Genomic DNA, 25,142 nt, shown 5'->3' with positions numbered 1-25,142 from the left:
ACAGAAAAGACCCCTGTGAAGAAGTCGGAGGCTTCCAGGGGTACAGTGAGGCTGCGTGCACTTATACAGCAGCCCCATCCCAGTCACTTACAACATGTGATGCCGCTGTGTGAAGGAGGCCCATCATTCCTGTAGGCCAGTGTTCCTCAACTCCAGTCCTCAAGACCCACCAGCAAGTCCACTTTTCAGGATTTCCTTAGTATTGCACAGGTGATCATTTCATCACCTGCTCAAGCATTAATTCCATCAGCTGTTCAATCCTAAGGAAATCCCGAGAACATGACCTGTTGGTGGCTCTTGGGTTGGGAGACACTGCTGTAGAGGATTCGGTATGAGGCCACCACGAGATGAGGTTTGTTAGCAGCTTTGAAGAACATCTGAAAAATTGTCAATTTTATTAGATATATTTAAAAATGGAAATAAATGCAAAGTAAACCCACAGAAACCCCCGTTTCTTTAGTATGCAGGGCAGCCCTGATGGATTGAATGACTGATTTTTTCCCCAATGACTCACAGGGACACGCGGGGACTGCCAACCTCCGCTGCAAGGTAGACCCAGGTAGAGGGTCACTTAGGGCATCTGTAGGGTGGTTATTAGTGATCATCTATAGCTTGCTGCTGCTTGGTGGGATTACTTTGTATTTATTTCCATTTTTAAATATATCTAATTAAATAGACAATTTTTAAAGGTTTCTTGATATTTGATGACCTTCCATTACATACAAAATATATTTTTGTTAGCAGTTTTCGTCTCATTGAGGAGGGTCTCCTTAGTAGTGTCCAGTGGTCATCTTTAACCCCTTTTATGAACAGGGCTGTGTTGCGGAGCAGCTTCCCTACACACAATGGAGGACAGCACATGCTTACAGGCAGAAGGGAGGGCGGAGGTTCATTGCAGGCACTTACTTTTTCCTGTCCTTGTCCTTCTTTAGAGGCTGCTGAGAAGTTGCTTGGAATGACTGGGACTGCAGCGACTCCACGGCCATTTTCCGTCTGTTGAATGAATTCATCTCTTCTTCTAAATCCTTCCTTTTATCTTCCAGCTTTTTGTTCTCATCATGGTGAATCTTCTTTAGATGTGCAAACTTCTCTTGTAGCTGCAAGAGTTGTGTTTATTACAATTAGATCACCCTTTTTTTTTGCCATTGATTTATTAAGTATTGACCAATCAAGGGGAAAACATGAGGCTAAAATCCACAGCAATTCATGCTAGGGCCAGATGGCATCACTTCTACACATAAAGCAATCTAATTATACAGATTCCCATTTTTTGTCAAGTTACCATTTTTTAAAGGGAATCTTTCATCAGGTCCTGCAATATAATCAGAGCAATATGATGTAGGGGTAGAGACCCTGATTCCAGCAATGGACCACTTACTGGACTTTAGTGGTAGTTTTTATAAAACCGTTTTATTAGCAGTTTACTAGTAAACCTTCGACCATGTAGTCCTACATATTGATAAGCTATGTAAGCCCTAGCAATGATTGACAGCTTCCTGCCTATGCACAGCGTACACTGAAAGCTGTCAATTAGTGGTGTTGGTAGGGTTATACACAGCTAAGCATAAGGGCGCAGTCAGACGGACGCATAACATGGATGACGATCGTATCACAATGCTCAGACTGTCCAGCGGCTCTCCTGAGCCAAGCACGATAGAAATACAGGCTATGTAGCGGTCACGCTCGGGTCAGGAGAGCTGCCGGACAGTTCAAGCACTGCGATACGATAGTCATCCATGTTATATGCCCTTCTGACTGCGCCCTTAAGAGAACTGGTAGATCTACAGTAGATAAGAGATTTTATCAAGACTGCAGCAAGCAGCCGCGTAACATAGCCGGAATCATGGTTTCTGCCTCTACATTATGCTGCTCTCAGATGGCGTAGCAAAACCCTGCTGACAGATTCCATCTAACCTCCATTTCTAATGTTTAGAAATACTGGCATTAGATTGACAAAGTAAAAAATTAAAGGCTGTTCACTACTCAGACAACCATTTCTGAATCCCCAGCAAAATACTTAAATTCCCCGCCGGAGCCAGCGCTAAACTTTTCCAAAATTCCTATCAGCCGCTAATAAATTAATCCTACCATATTAATAATACAAAATCTCCAATGTAACATGGAGACTTCCCCAGTCAGGGACAATACGTTTCCAAATGTCTAAATTCTTCACCAATCTGGCCACTAATGTCTTCATACACACTGCACCCACAAGGATGGAAGTAGGGAGACGGTCACCAACCTCGCGCTCCTTCTCCTTCAGTTCGGCCTCCGTTTCCTTCACTCTGTTCACAAACATCTGCCGCATTTCTTCCTCTTTCCGATGCAGGTCCTCCAGAAATTCTTTCCTTTTGGCTTCATACGTCTCTTGCAGACTAACCACAGCAGACAGAACAGTATTTCATGTGACTGCGGTCTGTAAAGCCTCATTAACGTCATTATACCGCTATACTACACGAGCCTGGGGCGGCGAGAGTGTACATGGCGGCACCCCTGCAGTTACACCGAGATCTCTGCATAAAACCAGCTAAAGAGGGCAGAAGTGTACAGTCTCTGCGCTCGCTTCATTCCTCCGCCTTCCCGCAGTATTGGGGTTTTTTTTCTTGAAATCCGCCATATGGTTACACAGATCTAGACTTTTATTTAGTGCCAGTTTTAATGTTCTTTGCCAAAGGGGCATGGCTCACTGTATTCTCTGGCGGGTTCTTTTGTCTGATCTGCATTACCCCCCTGTATTACTCCCCCCCATACCAACCTGAATGGCTGACTGTCGGGGTCCGTGTCTTTGAAGCCCATCTCTTCCAGCTTGCAGCGTCTGTACAGCTCATAGTGGCGAGTGTGCGTCTGCTCTCTCAGGTCCTCCATGTTCACCCGGATCAGCATTTCTCGCAGTTTTACAAAGTCACAGTGGCTCTCGTTTTCAACTACAGATCAACAGGAAGAGAGATTTTTAATATTTCTATCAATAACCTTCAAAGAGAAGCAAAGACGGCGTGAAATATATCGGAGGAGCTCCAGCTTGTGCTACGGTAGAAGGGTTATTTCTTAAAGACGGCCTGTCGCTTGCTCAAAAAAGTTGAATTAAATCTGGCAAATTAGATGCTGAGCTGTGATTGGCAGCGGTGAAAGCACACGCCCCCAGAGAAGATTGGAAAGTAACGCCCAGTTAGACTGAAAAGCAGAGATTTCACATACTGCTCTCCAGAAAAAAAAAAACAAATGGGAATCTCTCTGCAATGGAACAACGCAGCTGAAACCGGAGAAGAGAGAGGCCAAATTAGAGGAACTCAGGGATTTTTACAAGGTGTGTAACAATTTTTAGCAAATTATAGGGACTCTTAATTAGTTTAATTGACATAGTACTTTGAACATTTGCTTTCAGCCTAAATGTTACTTTGAAGTGCATCTGTCAGCAGGGTTTTGCTATGGAATTTGAAAGCAGCATGATGTAGGGGCAGAGATCCTGATGCCAGCGATAGTGTCACTTACTGGGCTGCATGGTGCAGTTTGCTAGAATCCCTGTTTTCTCTGTTGCAGGTGTAGCAGTGCTCAGAATGCTGAGCTGTGTATAACCGCACCCACACCCCTGATTGTCAGCTTCCTGTGTACACAGTACATTGTTAGCAGCCTGTCAATCAGTGGTGAGGGCGGGGTTACACGGACTAGCTGGACATCTGGTCCTGCAGCGATCATCTCCTACTGATAAAACTCTCATTGTATTGAAACTACTATTACAACTGATACATTCCTATATTCAAGGCGACATGCTTTGTGCTCCTCTCAGATTAAATAGAAAAACCCGCTGACAGATTCTCTTAATGATGCATGGGTGTTCCACAGATGAATTCAAGAAAAATCCATAGAGTAAAATATGGATACATTGTAAGCCCCCGAGGGCAGTGTCCACCCCCACTCTGTACCAGTCTGCAGTTATTTATGTACACAATACGTATGGAAACCATTTTCACATATACAGCACCATGGCATTAATGGCGCTGGAAAACTAAATAATGTCAGTGAATGTTAAACCATCTTTATATTCCACATACATAAAATGAAATATACAGCTAGGGACAGAAATATCAGGACAGTGATACAAGTTTTGGCCACTTCAGCTGTTTCCCCCAAACATATTGAAGAGACATTGATATAAGCAATCGAGGCTTAAAGGTCAGACTCTCCGCTTTCGGGCTCCCTCACACGAGCGTTTTGTCAGAAGACCTGCGACCATGCGCAGGTTCGTATGGCGAGGACTCTCTTGGAGGTCATGTTAAAACACCCACAGGGGCGTGAGAACATGCCAAGTGCAGGGGGTTTATATATGCAGACAACTCCTGGTGGTTTTGGGGCCACGGGGGGCCCGACAGATAAAGCAATAAACACAACTGGGTACATACCTTGTACAACGCCCCATGGGTACTGTCTGGCCCTAACCAGCTTATTCCCAACTTTCACCTCCTCTGTGCTCCCCACTACTGCAAAGGGAAGGTGAGCCTAAGAACACAAAGGAAAAGGAGACCTCCATGAGTGAGCAGTCAGTTAGTAGCGCCAGTGTTAAAGGGAAACAGTCAGTAGGATCAACCCTCCTAAGCCGTCTATATGAGCATGTACGTCATAGGGGGCTGAAGAACATGATAAAGTGATATCTGCCATCCGTTGTCTTATTACAGAGAAATCCACGTTTTTTCATATATGTAAATGAACTGTTAAGGACTATGGGTCGGACCCTGATCTGCATGAGAATCTGCCAGACCTGGTTTTAAATGTCAGTGTGAGACCTGTAGATCAGGAGAGCAGAATGGACGTAACTACATGTCTCACACTGGTAACGTTCCTTCCATTTACAGTAAGCTCTGGAGGCAGATTCTCAGGGAGATCTATGTACGGCCCATAGATCTTAACAGCTCATTTACATATTGAAAAAAATGTCTTATTCCAAGGAAATCCACATGGGATCACAAATATCAAATTATGCCTTTATTAAAATTCCTATGACCTACATGGCCAAATAATTAAAGCTTAGGAGGTTTGATCCTACGGACAGGTTTCCTTTAAATAACATTGGAAAAAATAATATCAACGCTGTTCTGCCCCAAATTAATGAGAGAGCAGCACAATAAATGGTGTAGTAACTCCCAATATACAGATAGCTTTGAGCTTTTCATACCGAGTGCTTACCTATGCTCACACTTCACAATATGGCGATACGTGGCGAATGGAGGGGTTTAGATCTCACAATCAGATCATCATCTAGTATTTACATTACAACCGAGGGGATGATGCCCGATTTTAAAAAGTGGATGCTGTGTGGAGATGGGCCAATAGCAATTACATTGCTACCTACATCAGGAATTTATGACAATCTGAAAATATTACACCAGAAATGTAACATTCCTTTCATTACCAGTAGATGGCACCATGGAGCAGCAGTAGAAATGCACTGGACTCTGACACAAGAAGAGGTCCAGCTAAGAAACTCCATAACCGGAGATTGTAAGGAAGTGGGACATGCTATCTGGACTTTATTAATGTCGCAATTAACTCCAAGCTTCTAATTTCTGTTGGGCAAGTGCCGTCATGAAGACCTAGCATGCGTCCCACAAAGGAACAACCAAAGGAGCAGAATCCTGACAGTGTGCATATTGCAGTGAGGATTCAGCAATCTGCAGTGATCTAGCGGCACTGCACAAATTTAGATTTAGCCCAGAATACCTTCACACACAATGAAGACGACAAGTCACCTCAGCAGATGTAAACACTGAACCTTTCAGGATCATTATTGGCGGATACAGATGTATAAAACAAAAACGCCACTTTTTGATCATCACATCCAGGCACTGACATCTGCCATTATGACAAGTGAATGGCTAATCACACTGAGGCGGTTTTTCACGATCCGCTTACTTACGTTCATCACAGAGTTAATCTCGGCCACTGCATCATCATCGGTTGGAAACTGGTAGATCTGGACCCCATTGCTGACGAGCTCGCTCATGATTTTGATCTTGAACTTGTGGAGCTCACTCTTGGAAATGGTGTCAGCTTTAGCGATTATCGGAATGATATTAACCTGGAGAAGAGATAGAAGATTGTTTCATAGCTTCCAGATCAAAACCACAGACGCCAGAGTTCGGACTTTTTGCCACCTTTTACTGTTTACGTGCCACAATGAAAGGTTTCGGATGTTGGAGGATCTGACAATGAGAGTTTGTTTTTTTTTTACCATCACTTATAGAGGTGCCATGGACTGGAGGGTTAGACATCTTATCATTCGTATTATCTCGGGCTTTTCTGGTCCCTCAGACCTGGATGCTATTGGATACAAGCGATTAGCGAGGGTTTGAGCTGTCCGCCCTAAAGAGCTAACATTTACCTCAAATCCTAAGACTGGATTCACACAGCTGTGGTAAGAGTACAGATTTACCTCATATTTCCCGACTAGAAGTCAACAGCCTCATATATGCCTATGAATATGTTGAGTTTGGGCCAGAAGACCCGCATCCAGTGAGTGCGCTCATCGCGAACTGGGAACGCAGCCTAAATATGTGAAAATACCTTAAATGTTACAATTCCCATCTCAAACACTTCTGGCATGGCCACGGTACATCTGATAGAGGCAGGCGTACTCTCCAGAACGTGGGCAGCCATTTCCAGGACTCCGATAGAAGTCATGTGGACAGCAACCGTTCCATTCATTTTCTTTCTGGGAGCAGCAGGCACCTCACCAAGTGAGGGGTGGAAGCGTGGCTAGAGTTGGTGGTCCTAGAGGTGGGACTTGAAGACATTTACTGCATATCCATAAATGTCTCGGGTGGAAACGCCACCTTTAGCTGCCGATGAACTTTGGCCGACTTATCATTGGGGAAGTTTTGTTTAGACTGTCTTGATAAATGAGGCCATATGTGTTTTGACATAGACATTGCCCACCCTTTAGATTATGTGAGGTGTTGCAGCACGCCATCAGTGTTCTCCTAACAATCCCTTTAAATTTTGGCCATACACAAAGAATAAAAAAATGCACATGGCTGGATGGTTAAATATCAGCTGCTGGTCTAATAGATGGTTCTGTACAGCCGTGGGTTAGTCATGTGAAGGTAATGTGACTGGAGACCGGACAGACAAGATCTTCACATTCCAACTAAATGCACAAGAAAGCGCAATATCATCAAGGAGGATGATCAGAAACAACTTTCAGAATGGAAATGTGTCTCATATGATTCATGAAACTCAAATGGAGACAATTCTGGAGTAAATTGCTTTGAAAAGTTGCAAAAAAATTTGGGAGACTTCTGGCGCTTTTAAGCCAGTTTCACCCAATGCCGCCAAAATGGAAGGAGCTGGAGCAGGACAGGGGGGGGAACGGTGTGGAACACACAGGAGCGGGACACCATAGCTCATCTAATGGATGATGAGACTTAAGGTACCGTCTCACAGTGGCACTTTGGTCGCTACGACGGCACGATCCGTGACGCTCCAGCATCGCTCCATTATCGCTCCAGCGTCGTAGACTGTGGTCACACTTTGCAATGTACGACGCTGGAGCGATAATTTCATGACGTATGTGCGATGTAGAAGCCGTTGGTTACTATGCGCACATAGTATACAATATCGTGCACACCTTTGTTACACCATGCGATCATGCCGCCACAGCGGGACACTAGACGACGAAAGAAAGTTTCAAACCATCTGCTACGACGTACGATTCTCAGCGGGGTCCCTGATCGCAGTAGCGTGTCAGACACAGCGAGATCGTAAGGATATCGCTGGAACGTCACGGATCGTGCCGTCGTAGCGACCAAAGTGCCACTGTGAGACGGTACCCTTACACCAGAAATCCTTCTCCAGTCAGGGAGTGGGGCAAGATCTGCCAGATGGGCTTTATTCATTAAGAGGCCTCCACCACACTTATCAAGACTGGGAAGAACATGGCCTTTCTCCTCCAGCATATTGTAGGGGGAAAAAAAAAAAGGAAGACTGACTATTAACAGGAGCCAAGCAGCCAATGTAACCAATACACAGCTGCAGGATTAGATTCAAGCCTTGTTAAAGGGGTTATACAAGAATAGAAGAACATGGCTGCTTGCTTCTAGAAACCACACGACATCGGTCTATGAGCGGTGTCTGGTATTGTGGTTCAGTTCTGCTTAGTTGCAATGCCACACACAACCAGAGCACAGCTGTGGTGCTGTTTATGGAAGAAAGCAGCCATCTCCCTTTAATCCTATGGAACCCCTCTATTGCTTGCAGCTCCTGGAGTTTACAGAACTGTGCAAGAAACGGACTCCGATCTCTGAATACGGGGCCATTACAATCCTGTGGCTTGCACTAGTGGTTCTCTACAGGTGCTTACTGGATCTTCTATTACCTGGTCTGTGTACTTCAGATCCTAATATAGCTCCCCACAATATAATCTGGGGATCATTAATTGTAGATGCTAGTGCTCCGTTGTCTCCACAATACATAATTGCCAGCTTCCATCCGTAGAAGTACAGGGTCACTCATGTGCAATAAGGAATGGACATGTGAGAATCCGCCCCGTGCCAGCTGCTCTCTAATGCTACAATGCATCATTCTTTCTTGCACAATAAGCGCTCACTGTTACACTGTTTATCTTATGCATGCTTCCACTAGCCACCTCCTCACCCCAATATGTTGTGGGTCCGAACACAAATTGGCCCAGATCTCAGTATGGGTCAAATTAATGGCAAGGGAGTTGGATAAATGTGTCACACTGCCAGAGGCTAAAGAATAACCCAGAAGTGAAACATTTACACAGCTCCCGGCCCTCTCCTTACTTGAGGCAACCATTAAACTGTCAGTAATAATAATAATAATAATAATCTTTATTTATATAGCGCCAACATATTCCGCAGCGCTTTACAGTTTAACAGTTTCAAACACAAAAGTCATAAGTAACAACGTTAACAATACAATAATTAAAGCAAAATAAGACGACCCTGCTCGTGAGAGCTTACAATCTACAATGAGGTGGGGGAGATACAAAGTACAGGTGTGTATTTACAATGATGTATTTACAATCATGGTCCAGCCATCTTCAGGGGTTGGGGAATAGATGGGGATAGTGAATGGGCTACACACACACAAACATAACATAACTTTGATTAGGGAACATGATAGGCCGCTCTGAACAAATGTGTTTTGAGCGAGCGCCTAAAACTATGCAAATTATGGATGGTCCTAATATCTTGGGGTAGAGCATTCCAGAGGATTGGCGCAGCACGGGAGAAGTCTTGGAGTCGGGAGTGGGAGGTACGGATTAGTGCAGAGGTTAATCGAAAGTCATTTGCAGAGCGCAGTGGTCTGTTAGGCTGATAGACAGAAATGAGGGAGGAGGAGATGTAAGGGGGTGCCGCACTGTGGAGAGCTTTGTGGGTGAGAACAAGTACTTTGAATTGTATCCTGTAATGAATGGGCAGCCAGTGTAACGACTGGCGAAGAGCGGACGCGTCCGAGTAACGATTAGCCAGATGGACGACCCTGGCTGCTGCATTAAGGATGGACTGGAGAGGGGAAAGTCGAGTGAGGGGGAGGCCAATTAATAGAGCGTTACAGTAGTCCAGGCGGGAGTGGATCAGGGCGACCGTGAGGGTTTTAGCTGTCTCCATGGTGAGAAAAGGGCGGATTCTAGAGATGTTCTTTAGGTGTAAGCGGCACGAGCGGGCAAGAGATTGTATATGGGAGGTGAAGGAGAGATCGGAGTCAAACATAACACCCAGACAGCGCGCCTGCTGCCGGGGTGTTATTATGGTGCCACCCACGGAGAGGGAAATGTCAGATTTAGGGAGGTTAGTAGATGGCGGGAGGAGAAGAAGTTCAGTTTTGGAGAGGTTGAGTTTCAGATAGAGAGTGGACATGATGTTGGAGACTGCGGACAGACAGTCAGTGGCATTCTGTAGTACAGCGGGGGTAAGGTCAGGGGATGACGTATATAGTTGTGTGTCGTCGGCATAAAGATGGTACTGAAAGCCAAATCTGCTGATGGTCTGTCCAATTGGGGCCGTGTAGAGAGAGAACAGAAGGGGGCCAAGGACTGAGCCCTGAGGTACCCCAACAGTGAGAGGAAGAGGAGATGAAGTGGAGCCAGAGAACAGAACACTGAAGGAGCGGTCGGAAAGATAGGAGGAGAACCAGGAGAGAGCAGTGTCCTTAATGCCTAGTGACTGGAGCCTAGAGAGCAGGAGAGGGTGGTCAACAGTGTCAAAAGCTGCAGAAAGGTCAAGAAGAATGAGCAGAGAGTGGTCACCATTACGTTTTGCTGTCAGAAGGTCATTGGTAACTTTGATGAGTGCAGTTTCTGTCGAATGTAGGGGGCGGAAACCGGACTGTGAAGGGTCTAGGAGGGAGTGAGTGGAGAGGTAACGGGTAAGGCGGGAGTATATCAGGCGCTCCAAGAGTTTAGAGATGAAGGGGAGATTGGAGACCGGTCTGTAGTTGTTTGTGCAGGATGGGTCGAGGGTGGGTTTCTTTAGTAATGGAGTGATGATAGAGTGTTTGAAGGAGGAGGGGAAAATGCCAGAGGAGAGGGAGAGATTAAAGATTGTAGTTAGGTGACTTGTGACAACTGGAGAGAGAGACTGGAGGAGATGTGAGGGAATGGGGTCGGTAGTGCATGTAGTCGGACGAGAAGAGGAGAGGAGCTTGGAGACTTCTTCTTCTGTGATGGGATCGAATGTGGAGAGTGAGCCAGGGGCAATGAGGGGAGGGATGGGAGTCACTGAACTTAGTTGTTGGGAGCGGATTTCCTGACGGATATTGTCTATTTTCTCTATAAAGTGGGAGGCCAGGTCACCAGCACAAATATCTGTGATAGGGGCTTGTGCTTTTGGCCTGAGGAGGGAGTGAAAGGTGTAAAAAAAATTTTTGGGGTTGTTGGATAGTGAGGAGATCAGAGTGGTAAAGTAGGTCTGTTTAGCGAAGTGAAGGGCAAAGTTATAGGTCCTTAACATAAATTTGAAGTGTATGAAGTCTTCTGGTGTGCGTGTTTTCCTCCATAAGCGTTCAGCACACCTAGAGGATCGCTGGAGAAATCGGGTTTGCGATGTGAGCCAGGGCTGTTTTATTCTGTGTTTGGAGGTCCTGAGGGTGAGGGGAGCTACTTGGTCAAGGGTGCTTCTAAGAGTGTCATTGAAGTGATGTACCGCCAGATCAGGACAGGAAAAGGAAGAGATTGGGGACAATGATAAGCGTAGGGAGTCTGAAAGTGTAAGAGGGTTAATGGCTTGTAGATTTCTGACTGAATGGTGTGTAGGAGGGTGCTGGGGTGAGCGACGATATGTGAGTGTGAAGGAGAGAATGTTGTGGTCAGAGAGGGGAAGCGGTGAGTTATCTATGTAGGAGATTGAGCAGAGCCGGGCAAAAACCAGGTCCAGGGTGTTACCGTCCTTATGTGTCTCAGAGGTTGAGAGCTGTGAGAGGCCGAGAGAAGTGGTTAGTGACAGAAGCTGGGATGCAGATGTGGAAGTGGGGCTGTTAATGGGGATGTTGAAGTCTCCCAGGATAAGGGTTGGTAGTTCTGAGGACATGAAGTGCGGCAGCCAGGCAGAGAAATGGTCCAGGAAGCGGGTGGGTGAGCCTGGGGGCCGGTATATGACCGCTACTCTGAGGGAGAGGGGGCGAAAGAGCCTGATGGTGTGGACCTCAAAAGAAGGGAATGAGAGTGATGGAACTGAGGGGATGACCTGGAAAGTGCATTGTGGGGACAGGAGTATGCCAACTCCACCACCAGGTCTGTTTGTTGGTCTCGGGGAATGGGAGAATTGTAAGCCACCATGGGTAATGGCAGCAGGAGAGACAGTGTCAGAATCCTGAATCCAGGTTTCCGTGAGGGCCAGCAGATTCAGAGAGTTTTTCAGAAAGTAATTGTGTAGGAAAGGAAGCTTGTTACATACAGACCGTGGATTCCAAAGGGCACAATTAAAAGAAGGAGGGGATGAAGGAGTGCAATTAATATTAGTAAGATTAGTAAGGTTTCGATGTGAGGTAGGGTAGGGGTTGAGGTTGGTGGATGGTGGACCGGGGTTTGGGGAGATGTCTCCTGATATCAGCAGGAGTAGGAGAATAAAAAGCAAGTAGCTTTTGGGATTGTATGAAGTTTTTTTATGCAGTCTGTTTGGGTAAGATGGACTGAGGTTTTTCAGGAAGGTGAGAAGTGCATGGGAGCTGTACATGGGAGAGGGAAGGAGAGAGGAGCTGATGTATATGAGTCGTGATGGAGGGGGGATTGGGCGGTGAATGTGGATTGCAAGGGAGCATAGGAGGATAGGAATAATGCACATGGATAGAAGGGAGAGCAGAGTGTGGGTTACCTGACTCCTGCCCTGACTAACTGCCATGGAATAACTGCGGTGTCACGACGCTTATCTTCTGTGACGCTTTGCTTATGGGACGCTAGCGTGCACCCCCACTTGCGTGCACCCCTAAGGAAGGTTCTAAATTTATAGCCCAGAAGAGATGGACTGTGGGAACTGGTTGAGGATAATTTGGCAGCTGGCTAGCACACCAGGTTTTTTTTTTTTTTGTCTTTGAAAAGATGATCAAAGACACTCAGCCTGGTAAAATCTACTTTCACACCTTCCACCAGATAAGATCTACACTGATCCCAGTCATGGATAGTAAGTGGACAGTAAATTTTAAGTGCAATGCAACAGATAAATTATACCAATTAATTAGCAAACACATTAAATTATGTTTCTAGATGGTAAAGCAGCAGATGACAGACAGCAAGCAGAGGAGGGAGTTAATACCATTAGAGTCTATTGCAGCAGATGGGACAGCTATCAGAGGTAGGAAGTTGCACCATTTGATTGCAAAACAGGAGACAGCAAGCAGAGGGAGTTAATACCATTAGAGTCTATTGCAGCAGATGGGACAGCTATCAGAGGTAGGAAGTTGCACCATTTGATTGCAAAACAGGAGACAGCAAGCAGAGGGAGTTCAGTACACATCAGCTGATAGCCCTCAGTACACACACATTTACACACACACCGTGCATGCATATGTCCTGAATGGGGAGAGGAGAGTAAGGGTACCGTCACACAGTGGCATTTTGATCGCTACGACAACACGATCCGTGACGTTCCAGCGATATCCTTACGATCTCGCTGTGTCTGACACGCTCCTGCGATCAGGGACCCCGCTGAGAATCGTACGTCGTAGCAGATGGTTTGAAACTTTCTTTCGTCGTCTAGTGTCCCACTGTGGCGGCATGATCGCATGGTGTAACAAAGGTGTGCACGATATTGTATACGATGTGCACATAGTAACCAACAGCTTCTACATCGCAAATACGTCGTGAAGTTATCGCTCCAGCGTCGTGCATTGCGAAGTGTGACCGCAGTCTATGACGCTGGAGCGATATTGGAGCGATGCTGGAGCGTCACGGATCGTGCCGTCGTAGCGACCAAAGTGCCACTGTGAGACGGTACCTTAAGTCACTGCCAGATATCTCTGAACAAAAGGATTGTCAGCAAAATCCAACCTGTTCAATTCTGCCCTGGACATCTATTGGAGAACAGTTGAAAGTTCTGGGAGATTAGAGAAAAGACGTGTAACACTTTTCAGTTAAAGTTAATGTGGGGAGGGGGAGAGGCAATACAGCAGAGCTGACCGTGCTATAAAGGAAGGAAATGTGATAGATGGGTTTGTAATGTGACAACTAAACTCAGCTGTCCTTTCCATCCATGCAGGAGGTTAGACTAGGAGATCAGAGCTGTATTCTTAGGCTATATTCACACTTTGCGGATTTTGCTGCGGATCCGCAGCGGATTTGACCGCTGCGGATCCGCAGCAGTTTCCCATGAGTTTACAGAACAATGTAAACCTATGGGAAACAAAAAACGCTGTGCACATGCTGCGGAAAAAACCGCACGGAAACGCTGCGGATTACATTCCGCAGCATGTCACTTCTTTTCTGCGGATTTTCACCTGCTCCAATAGAAAACTGCAGATGAAAATCCGCAGAAGAAACCGCAGTTAAAACCGCGATAAATCCGCAGTAAAAACCGCGACGGGTTTTCACTGCGGATTTTGTAATTCTGCTGCGGAAAAATCCGCAGTGGAATCTGCAAAGTGTGAACATAGCCTTACAGTTCACACACTGAGAAATGTAAGCCATTATGGGGGATTATTCTTTTTCTGTTCTGTTGCGGTCGACACTTCTGATTGGGCAACGAATACAGGGAGAATTACACGTCCCCAATCAAAAAAATCTGATAACACACTCCCTTGGACTTAAAAAGTTATCCCATTAGGTTCAAAATACTTAATATCTCCGCAACAGAGGGGGCAACATTTTTTTTTTTTTTTTAAAAGGAGGTTTTGTTCCACCCTCCAGCCACTATTACATAGTGTGTCCAATTTAACATGAAAATTTTGCTGTATGGTTAACTTCAACTAACACAGCTATAGGTGTATAAGTGCAATGTTTCAAGAAGAGCTTCAGGAAAATAGTTTTGTTTGTAGTTCTTTTTCTAGATTCACAAAAGCGAATGTTGTACCAGTCTGATTAGTGAAAAGTGATCTATTTAATAATGCAGTTTGAATAGTAAAAAGCGGTGACAGATCCACAGTATGGGGGTACTCTGGGGGGGGGGAAACAAAATGTTTGTACTGTACCTGCCCTTAAACCATAAAGATGAGATGCCCGGGGCACTTCTAATATCTTTAGAACACTTTCAAATTCAGTGTGACAGGAGCTGCCCCTCACTGCTATCCCCTCCCGTCTGGGACGTTACATCACACAGCAGTGTGAAGTGCTGCGCTAACCGCCAGTCTGATAACGGGGGCATGGTGGAGCTGTGGCCTGCTTCTGGCTTTTAGTGGCAGACGCCAACCCCCCAATGTCTCCTTTACTGCAGCAGTAGATGAAGGGCTGTGACAGGGGCGCGACCTGCCACTGGCTTCTAGTCCTACCCATTCGCCATCACCTCAGACTACAGTCAGGAGACATTATCAGGGGGCTGGCATGACAGGAAATTCTATGTGGTTACTATCAGCCAGTCTCCAGATAGCTTCTCTGCAGATAACAAGGAGTGTGGCCAAGCCCACACTTCTCAAACTCACTGTCACTTGCATTGGGGAGCTTCACACTGCTGTGTGATCCAACACTAGACAGGAGGAGGTGGGGGGAGCAGTGAGGAGCAGCTCCTGTCTCACTTAATTACAATTGTTCTAAAGATAATTGAAGTGCTATGGGCATCTCATCATTAGAATTTATGAGGGCAGGGACAGTTAGTAAGGCTTTTTCGGCCTTACTAACTATGTTACTATGAACTCAGTCGAGGGGTTCAAGAGAGGCCTGGATGTCTTCCTGGAGCAGAACAATATTGTATCATACAATTATTAGGTTCTGTAGAAGGACGTAGATCTGGGTATTTATTATGATGGAATATAGGCTGAACTGGATGGACAAATGTCTTTTTTCGGCCTTACTAACTATGTTACTATGTTACTATGTTACTAAAACAAATTTTTTTTAAAAACTCCCCACAGTTCCCTTTTAAAAACCTCAAATTGCAAAATCACTTCAAGCCAACATTATGGGATACTTTTCAACATCTAAAAGCATCATCAGAAGTGAGGTGTGGGTCGTCACAGATGCCCGCTAAACATTCAATACACATTTTAGTAAATTATTAAGCAGCCCCGACATTTAGAGCAAACATTAAAAAGAAACTTTCAGTTATTAACAGGAACAGCTGTACAATACAGCCCATCCAGTCTCTTAGGCCATAAAGGCTATGGTATACCGCCATAAAACGGATTCATCCTGCCCATGCATATTAGCTGAATGTCGGCCAAAGTCAAACTATTTAGTATAGGGGTGTACCTGCTCTAACATGCCTGACACTGCAGAGCCCCATTCTTTATAGCTTAAACTTGGAGAATTAAACTAGGGAGATTATAAAAATGGTCCAAAGTGTGATGAGAGACAGAAATTGTATAGATGCGGTTTTTTGTCAACGCGTTTGAGGTGTTTATACCTCTTCATCAGGACAAACCACAATGATCACTGCGATTTGTCCTGATGAAGAGAAATTAACACCTCGAAACGTGGGCAAATAAACACTGCATCCAAACCAATTCTGTCTCTCATCGTACTTCGGACCACTGGCAGAGCAGTTTTATACCCACTTCTGTTGCAGATTCACTTTTTTTTTTTTAGGTTAGTGAGGGAGGAGGCAACTATTATTTCAACAGAGACGTTTCCAAAAATATACTATACGCAGAGCGGTCACATCTATAATGGACGCCACAGCCTTTATGAAAGCTTCCTCTTTTTAAAGATGAATTTGTGTTACTAAGCAAAAAGCAAAAACTTCCTTTCAGAAGATAAAGAAAAAGAAGGAAATGGGTAAGTAAATGTAAGGAGTCTAATGTTTCTATTGTACCTTACTGTCCAGCTTCTTCATGGTCACCAGATCCAGGGATTTCAGGGAGTGACCCGTTGGGGTGATAAAGTATAGGCAGACATGTATCCTGGAGTCATGAAAGTTGAAGAGGGAACGTCGGATTTTCAGTTCTTCTTGTAGATAATTCTCAAACTGAGTATCAATATAGTCAACGACTGACCTGTAACTGCACAAAAATACCATGTAAATGGTGGTTACTCTACCATTACAGAAAGTGACAGGATCAGGGTAGAAATGTTCAATGAAAAAGATGAATTGTTGTCATCAGGCACAACAAAGCCACAAGTCCCAAGAGGTGGAGTGGGCCAGATTGTTCTCCACCGCTGGACAAAGCCACGTCTGTCTTCTAACCAGAAGCAGTCAGTCGGAGCTGTCCTCCAGAGGCGTGATAGGAGTAAGAATGGCAGCCGGCACACGCATGGACGAGTTCAGCCAAGGTTGTGCTTTGAAGGAACATAGTGGTGCTGAAAGATGAAAGTTTCACAGAACGCTACAAGGACAAACTACAGTTTTCTGGTTTCTAAGCTATGTCAATTCCATATCAGTTATTCTGTCCTTTATTTAACCCGTCACAATATATGGTCACCAGGACCCCCACTGATCACAAGAACATCCCCCAAAACCCCCTAGTAAGTATCTGCGACCACTGCTCCAGTAACAGTCCATAGTTCTGTAGCATAAATCTGCTCCCTGTAACTTCCCCCAAGGCGTTAATTTAAAAAATGGACTAAAATCTATATTGTTCAGAGCATAACTCCAATCATGAGTACAGCCACGACTGCTATTGGGAAAGTGACAGAGGGAGAAGTAGTCAGGCGGACCGGCTGCAGGGTAACACTACAATGCTGGAACTAGCGTCATACAGAAGCCTGGGAGACCGGACCCCTCATGTTCTCCTCTTGGAGCCTCTGGCCAGACACGTACTCACAGAGGAACACTCTCTGTAATGGGCAAGCCAGCATGCCACAGTGACGTCACCACCTGCATTCTCAGGATCTGCTAAGTACAGCATCGTTGTGCATTTTTGCACTCTGGATAATGATTCAAACAGCTTGTGGTGAAGTATCTGTTTTTAAAGAATATTTGATTCCAATATTTTCCGCCTGCCAAGACCGTTTTAATTCAGCACTGCATGTCACCTGGAAATCAGCAGTGTTCTACTAAACCGGATCAGCCAACAGATATGACATATAAACTTCAGAAAATAGATCTTACATCGGATAAGGCTGGTGTCCTTAGAGTAGCAGCTTTATACGTTTTCAAAGTTTGAGCTTAATCTTCGCTCAGCTACTCTGACAGCTCCTCATGGTCACTCCTCCCTGCTGCTGCTGAATTTTTTCACCCACCTACCCTGATTGACTACTCCTCAGTGTTCCTTCTGCTGCTGAGATCTCACAATGCTGAGTACAAGCGGCCGCTGTCAGACAGGCTGAGAAGGACGAACACACGTGGACTCAAAACAGCCATGAGACAAGCAGCCACGGCAACTCAGACATAGCATTCGAGCATGCCGAAATACTCTGCTCTCCAGCCTGCTCGGATAGCACCTTATGTGAGCACTCTCACTCATCACCATCTATGATGCATTATTGGACAGGTCCTCTAATGAACACTGTTCTGTCCTCCTGATCACATGATAACACGTGCCGATCCCTACTGAAAAGTGGCAATGTTTTCCGCCATCCAGGGAGGAGATCACCACGTCACAGAAACTTCCAGCTTCTTGGCCTGAAACATCAAGTAAGTAATTTCATGTATGCTAGAGCACTTTTAAAAATGTTATAGTTCTCCTTTAAAAGCCTCTTGAACATAAAAGAACGCCTGCCTACACCAAGATGGAGGCCGTGAGCGAGCTCTGCAGCTGGCGGCCCAATTTACAGTAAATGCTCACTTCAGCACGCGGCCTACACTTTGCCTCCTGGCGCTGTCACGTCAGTTTGACAGCAGAATTATATGTACGAGTGCACTCCAAGTTGTTAATAAAAGGAAAAAACCACAGACTTATCACCAATGCCAAGAGTTACTGGAAAGTGTGTGATACAGACGGGATCCATGATTTATGAAGCGGCTGTCGACTGATCATATATTTCTAAAGCGGATGCTCCTCAATTACCTTAATTATAGGCTACGCCAGTAACTTGGGATATAGCTGTGTATGGAGGAGTCACCTGGTTTGTTAGACATATGGAGTCTGCACGAAGCTAAGTCATGACATACCAATAATTATGTTAAGGGGTCTTCACTGAATTGCTCCTGTGGAGGGTATTTAAAGGGATTGTCTGGTCGAAAATTAAAAGTTTGCAGACCTTTGAATCCCCGAGCGTGCGCACTGTGTGCTGGAAGGATTCGCCGGGAATGGCGTCTGATGTATGCGATATGCATTCTCCTGGGCACGACAAGTGTATAGAGGGAGGCCGGGCCCACTAGATGATCATGCCCACTGGATGGCCGCCCCCTCGCACCATACACTTGCATGTAGTGAAGGTGAACCCACTAGACGGTTCCTGCTTGGGAGTATGCATATCCCACAGAGTGACTGCAGACTAAGATCTGCATGTGGTCAAAACCCATTGCCACCTATGAAGGCCAACAAGTGCAAAACTTATCAGCAACAACAAGGTGTTACCTCTGGAGTCCTGTGATCATTCACCACCCCGCTAAAGGGCCTGGTCTTCATCAACCTACAGCAGCCCTCTACCATCTACCCTAAGAGAGGGGATATAGAATTAATGGAAACTGCCCTGGTGGAAACAGCAATAAATGGTAATATTGGTCAGAACCTCTTCTGAGAAAGCTGAGAAATACCTAACTAAAAATGGAAGACATTTATCTTTTAACGGGCCCATTTATGCTGTCTGTACAGGAGCATCATGAATCAGACAAGCTCACTAGATACAAATGCTTAGAAAAGCATACATTAAAACTAAGCCAGAAAAGAGGGGACTAGGCACGGAGGAGTGTCCTCACCCGCTCAGGTCCCTCACGGTGCGTACACGGTGTCGCGACAGTCTAGCGGATGCATGGAAACACAGCAGGGACCTGCCTCTTGGACTAGTCACAGTTTTGAACGGTTTATCTCTGAAATGTGGCAGCATCTGAGGGCAACATGTACGTGTTAGTAATGCAGGAGCTGGTCTCGGATTCATGCTGCCCGTGGACTGGGCAGGATGGATCATGTGACAGGCACTCTTTAAATCTTGAGAAAAAAACAAAAAACAGCATATCGATAAAACCCTCTGATCAATGCAGTGTTCTAAGCATGTCCAAAGCCACCATGAAGGAAACCATCTGAGGACAGCACCCTATAATTAGGCAGTCACATTAACATATATAAAGCCTCACAACAAAGCACTGATGTTAAGGTGTACAACATTGCGCCCGGGACCAAACACGCTCGTAAATGGTTCTTTTAAATTTTATACATGAATTTCAGAAATGCCATAGAAAGACCTGTGGAAAAAAACAGCATAAAAAAAATCCAAAAATTAAACAATTTGTATGTAGGCTTTAAAGCAGCAACAGGTCAGGCTTTTTAGAAGAAAAAATATATAGCAAAACGATATATGCAGCCTAAAGACGCACTTCCAGCTATGAGACATTGTGCGACATCCCATAATAAGTGTCTAGGAGACATTGTGCCACATAGGATGATGGCACTATAAGCCTTGGTCGCGCTCCACCATCTGGGATCGCTCAGCACAGTATCCATAGACATTTGGCCGACCTCACGTAAGTGGGGCGTTACATTAATCCTCTGTGCCGATGATCACCAGGATGGTCGCAAGGTTATCTATAGCTTTATTATCCATGTCTCAGAACATTCTCAGGAACACAGGGGCCAAAGCTTTTTCCTTTTAAAGTGCAATGTGGCATAATTACCACCATAGGCAGGCAGTGATGTAATTTACTGTCATCACCCCATCAACGTAAGGATTGATGTGGGATTTCCCCTGAGGCCACCATAGTGTTAGGAGGTCCATCACAGGTTCTAGGACATGGTGCTGCTCACCAGAAGAGTCCTCTTTCTTCAGTCACATCTATAAGATTTACAGAGACAGCCTTGTAATCGTTCTTGACGTAAGGGCAGGTTCTCGTACAAAACCGATAACCCCTGTAAAAGCACTTATTTCTCAGCAAGGTTACCTGGAGATCCTCTTTACCATGACCAAGGTGGTGCCACGACAAGTTCTGCCAGAGATTGCAGTGGATGATTGTGGCACAACCTGATAAGCGCGGGTTGTGTAGTCACCCACCCAAGAACCAGAGGAATTAAATAATTATAGCACGTGGTAATGCTTGCCTGTCATCTTTGTTGATCTGGTCTCCAAATCCGACAGTGTCCACAATGGTCAGTTTCAGGTGCACGCTGCTCTCTAGAAGCTCGTATGTTCGGGGTCTTAATCGCACGCCATTCTCATAATGGCTGGCCTCTTCGGTTTCAAATGTGGTGTTAAAGAGCGTGTTCATTAATGTAGACTTTCCAATACCAGTTTCACCTAGACGATAAATCAGACCATCACATTAATGGGGAGCGCAGAATGCATTAGGGTATGGCCGACAACTTATTTTTTATTTAATTAAAAATGGAAAAAATATCTCAGACTGCAAATGAAAAAAAAAAAAAGATTTTCTAATGCAAACCTCTTACTGGGCAGGACTATGTTCTGACTGAAGAGGCCTAGAGGCTATGGCAAGCCCAGCACTATGTGATAAAACAAACCCCAGGATGTAAATTAATAGTGGATATGGGTAACTAAGAACAGTAATGTTATATTCAATGAGCAAACCTTCTCCTAGTACATAGACCAGTCTAAGGTGCGGTGGGAGTGGAGGTATTTAGAAGGCAGTGCAGGCATGCGTTTGGTTAAACTCGTATGGGGCAGTACAGGATTTCCAAAGCATTCCTTATTATTACAGGGCATTATACATCTGCAATGACAAAACAGATTGGACCTATATTGCTTCTGCCAGAATTGCTCTTTAGACTAAAGAGATTTATAAAAAAGAAGAAGTGGATTGGCAGCGCTCATTGGGCTACATTCACACTTCCCTTAGGGTTTCCACTCTGTCCTGTTTCGAGGAAGAGAAAAAGCGGAATGTCAAAAATGGATTGATACATACAGAAGTCAAGGGACCCCAATGATTATTATAGTGTCTGTCTGGGCTCCATTACAGGTATTTTTTTTTTCAGCCTTTCTAAAGATGGAAACAACCCAGATGGATCCCATAATAATCAGAGGGATCCTTCCATTATTCAAAAAGTAACAGAAGTGTGAACATAGTGTAAAGTCGAATAGGTCAACTGTAGATCATTGACAGACAAATGCAGTTCCTCCACACTTGTAACTCGGGGCATCAACATCCAGAAGGGTGTCATGTGGCCACTGCAGCCAATCAAAAGTCAGATGTAATGCTAAGGCTGCATCCAATCAGCAGCCGGTAGAGGTCAGGAGAAACCCCTACAGATGTTGATAGACCGATAGGTGACACCGTAGTGAGGGCAGAGGAGTGGTGTTAGTATAGGAGAAATGTATAGGATTCCTTCCCACCCATACCTAACCCTAGACTTAGATACAATAACTTTAAAGTTGGGGAAAAACCCTTTTAAGTACTATAAGATTGAGTAGGTAGAGAATTATGGCTGGCACAATTTTATTGGCACTGCCGGGAAACACCCTTCGAGGGGTGGATAACACAACTTGCCATATCATACCATGGCCACTGTTATGTGAGCCAGCCATCAGATCTTGATAAACCTACATACTCTCCAGGTTTGGAGATAAAAACCAAGTCTAAATGAGCTTGTGAAAATAGCTTCAAGGAAATATTTCAGACTTTGAGATTTGTTTTGGGCAGGTCTTAAATAATAAAAAAAAAAACTATTCAGCACACGTCAAACAGTCATATATCAAAGTAGGAAAGACACGTAGAGCAATTGCATGCGAGTTACCCCAATGACCTGACATCTACATAGCAATCAGACATTTACCAACATGTCCGACAGCTCAGGAAATGCCTTTGTTCTGCTGACAAGGAGATTCCCATCTCTGAACGAGCCAAATATACAGGTTGGATTTGCTAGTCTGCATTCCACGTCTTCTGCCGAGATCTCGTGTGAATAATACTAGCTCATCGCCGATGTGATAGGACCTCACATGCCTGGCATAGGCCCTGTACACACAGAACCTTACAACTTATTTTATTGCTCCAGTGCATGGAAACTCTACAAATGATTTTGCTTTGCAAGGTCTATAGCCCTGCACAAAGGTCACCAGCTCCCGTAGATTGGCCGTGAAGATCCTCGGCACAGAACGTAAAAGCCCCTGCTTGGCTGGAGATGCAGACAAAGCAAATGAAAGTATCCAGTTGTTTGGATATAAAACGCCACCAATTTATTAGTACAGCATAAAAAGTTACAGGTACATAAAAAATGCGCATCAAGGCAAAAACCGACGCGTTCCAGACTTCAGTCACGGTATGAGTACAGTGCTACAGACATGATTTAAATAGAGAAAGCAGCTAGAACAAGACACCCAAATGACTGGGTAATTCGAAAACCAACAAGTATGAAAAGGTGACTAAAACATGAAGCACCACCTGAGTATGTTTCTTAAAAGCACCACTCCAGCGGTTTTTCTTTGATCAGTTGCACCACTCCAGCAATAAAATAAGTTTCCTGACCCTAGTGATATACTTTTTAGCAACCATGTTCATCTACAACCCCTGGCAAAAATTATGGAACCACCGGCCTTGGAGGATGTTCATTCAGTTGTTTAATTTTGTAGAAAAAAAAAGCAGATCACAGACATGGCACAAAACTAAAGTCATTTCAAATGGCAACTTTCTGGCTTTAAGAAACATTAAAAGAAATCAAGAGCAAAAAATGTGGTAGTCAGTAATGGTTACTTTTTTAACCAAGCATAGGGTAAAATTATGGAATCGCTCAATTCTGAGAAAATAAATTATGGAATCACCCTGTAAATTTTCATACCCAAAAACAACTGCACCAAATTAGATCTGCTCATTAGTCTGCATCTAAAAAGGAGTGATCACACCTTGGAGAGCTGGTGCACCAAGTGGATTGACATGAATCATGGCTCCAACACGAGAGATGTCAATTGAAACAAAGGAGAGGATTATCAAACTCTTAAAAGAGGGTAAATCACGCAATGTTGCAAAAGATGTTGGCTGTTCAAAGTCAGCTGTATCTAAAATCTGGACGAAAAACAAACAGCATGGGAAGGTTGTTAAAGGCAAACATACTGGTAGACCAAGGAAGACACCAAAGCTTCAAGACCGGAAACTTAAAGCAATATGTCTCCAAAACACGAAATGCACAACAAAACAAATGAGGAACAAATGGGTGGAAAGTGGAGTCAACGTCTGTGACCAAACTGTAACAAATAGTCTAAAGGAAATGGGATTTACATAAAGAAAAGCTAGACGAAAGCAATCATTAACACCTAAACAGAAAAAAACAAGGTTACAATGGGCTAAGGAAAAGCAATCGTGGACTGTGGATGACTGGATGAAAGTCATATTCAGTGATGAATCACGAATCTGCATTGAGCAAGGTGATGATGATGCTGGAACTTTTGTTTGGTGCCGTTCCAATGAGATTTATAAAGATGACTGCCTGAAGAGAACATGCAAATTTCTACAATCCTTGATGATATGGGGCTGCTTGTCAGGTAAAGGCACTGGGGAGATGGCTGTCATTACATCTTCAATAAATGCACAAGTTTATGTTGATATTTTGGACACTTTTCTTATCCCATCAATTGAAAGGATGTTTGGGGATGATGAAATCATTTTTCAAGATGATAATGCATCCTGCCATAGAGGAAAAACTGTGAAAACATTCCTTGAAAAAAGACACATAAGGTCAATGTCATGGCCTGCAAATAGTCTGGATCTCAATCCAATTGAAAATCTTTGGTGGAAGTTGAAGAAAATGGTCCATGACAAGGCTCCAACCTGCATAGCTGATCTGGCAACAGCAATCAGAGAAAGTTGGAGGCAGATTGATGAAGAGTACTGTTTGACACTCATTAAGTCCTTGCCTCAGAGACTGCAAGCTGTTATAAAAGCCAGAGGTGGTGCAACAAAACACTAGTGATGTGTTGGAGTGTTTGTTTGTTTTTCATGATTCCATAATTTTTTCCTCAGAATTGAGTGACTCCATAATTTTCCCCTATGCTTGGTTAAAAAGAGTAACCATTACTGACTACCACATTTTTTGTTCTTGATTTCTTTTAGTGTCTCTTAAAGCCAGAAAGTTACCATTTGAAATGACTTTAGTTTTGAGCCATGTCTGTGATCTGATTTTTTTCTACAAAATTAAACAACTGAATGAACATCCCCCAAGGCCAGCGATTCCATTATTTTTGCCAGGGGTTGTATTATCACAGTGCTGCTCTGCTCCCGATCTTCCATCTTTGCCCAGAAGTCAAAGGTAACAATCACAAACTCTCCATGCAATCAAGAAAACATGGGCAGCTGGCAGCACTCAGTTGGGGGGGGGACGCACAGTCCAATTCCCAGAGGAACCCTCTTGGAAATAGTCCAAGGTATTGGCAATAGACAGCGTCCAAACTCAAGGGTTTCAATTACAACAAAATTTAATGTGCCATAAACTTTAACAACGTTTCGACCTACAATAGGCCTTTATCAAGTACCTCTAAGTAAGCATGAGAGGTTCTTTCTGAGTCT

General features: G+C 44.5%; 1 protein-coding gene across 1 annotated transcript in view; it reads right to left on the bottom strand.

Annotated features, from left to right (window-relative positions):
- The window catches only part of SEPTIN8 (septin 8), a 63,039-nt gene that overhangs the window by 4,957 nt on the left and 32,940 nt on the right, over window positions 1-25,142 (bottom strand). Inside the window, exons 3-9 of the mRNA XM_069764014.1 lie at window positions 20,731-20,926; window positions 16,410-16,596; window positions 5,909-6,070; window positions 4,398-4,494; window positions 2,756-2,924; window positions 2,243-2,375; window positions 907-1,097 (exon numbers count right to left, since the gene is read on the bottom strand). Of these exons, the coding sequence (XP_069620115.1) occupies window positions 907-1,097; window positions 2,243-2,375; window positions 2,756-2,924; window positions 4,398-4,494; window positions 5,909-6,070; window positions 16,410-16,596; window positions 20,731-20,926 (1,135 nt within the window). The remainder of the gene's footprint in view (window positions 1-906; window positions 1,098-2,242; window positions 2,376-2,755; window positions 2,925-4,397; window positions 4,495-5,908; window positions 6,071-16,409; window positions 16,597-20,730; window positions 20,927-25,142) is intronic.

Source organism: Ranitomeya imitator, chromosome 4, assembly GCF_032444005.1.
Source record: "Ranitomeya imitator isolate aRanImi1 chromosome 4, aRanImi1.pri, whole genome shotgun sequence".
Lineage (NCBI taxonomy): Eukaryota > Metazoa > Chordata > Amphibia > Anura > Dendrobatidae > Ranitomeya > Ranitomeya imitator.
Note: the sequence above shows the minus strand (reverse complement) of the source record. Positions and strands in the feature narration are given on the sequence as shown.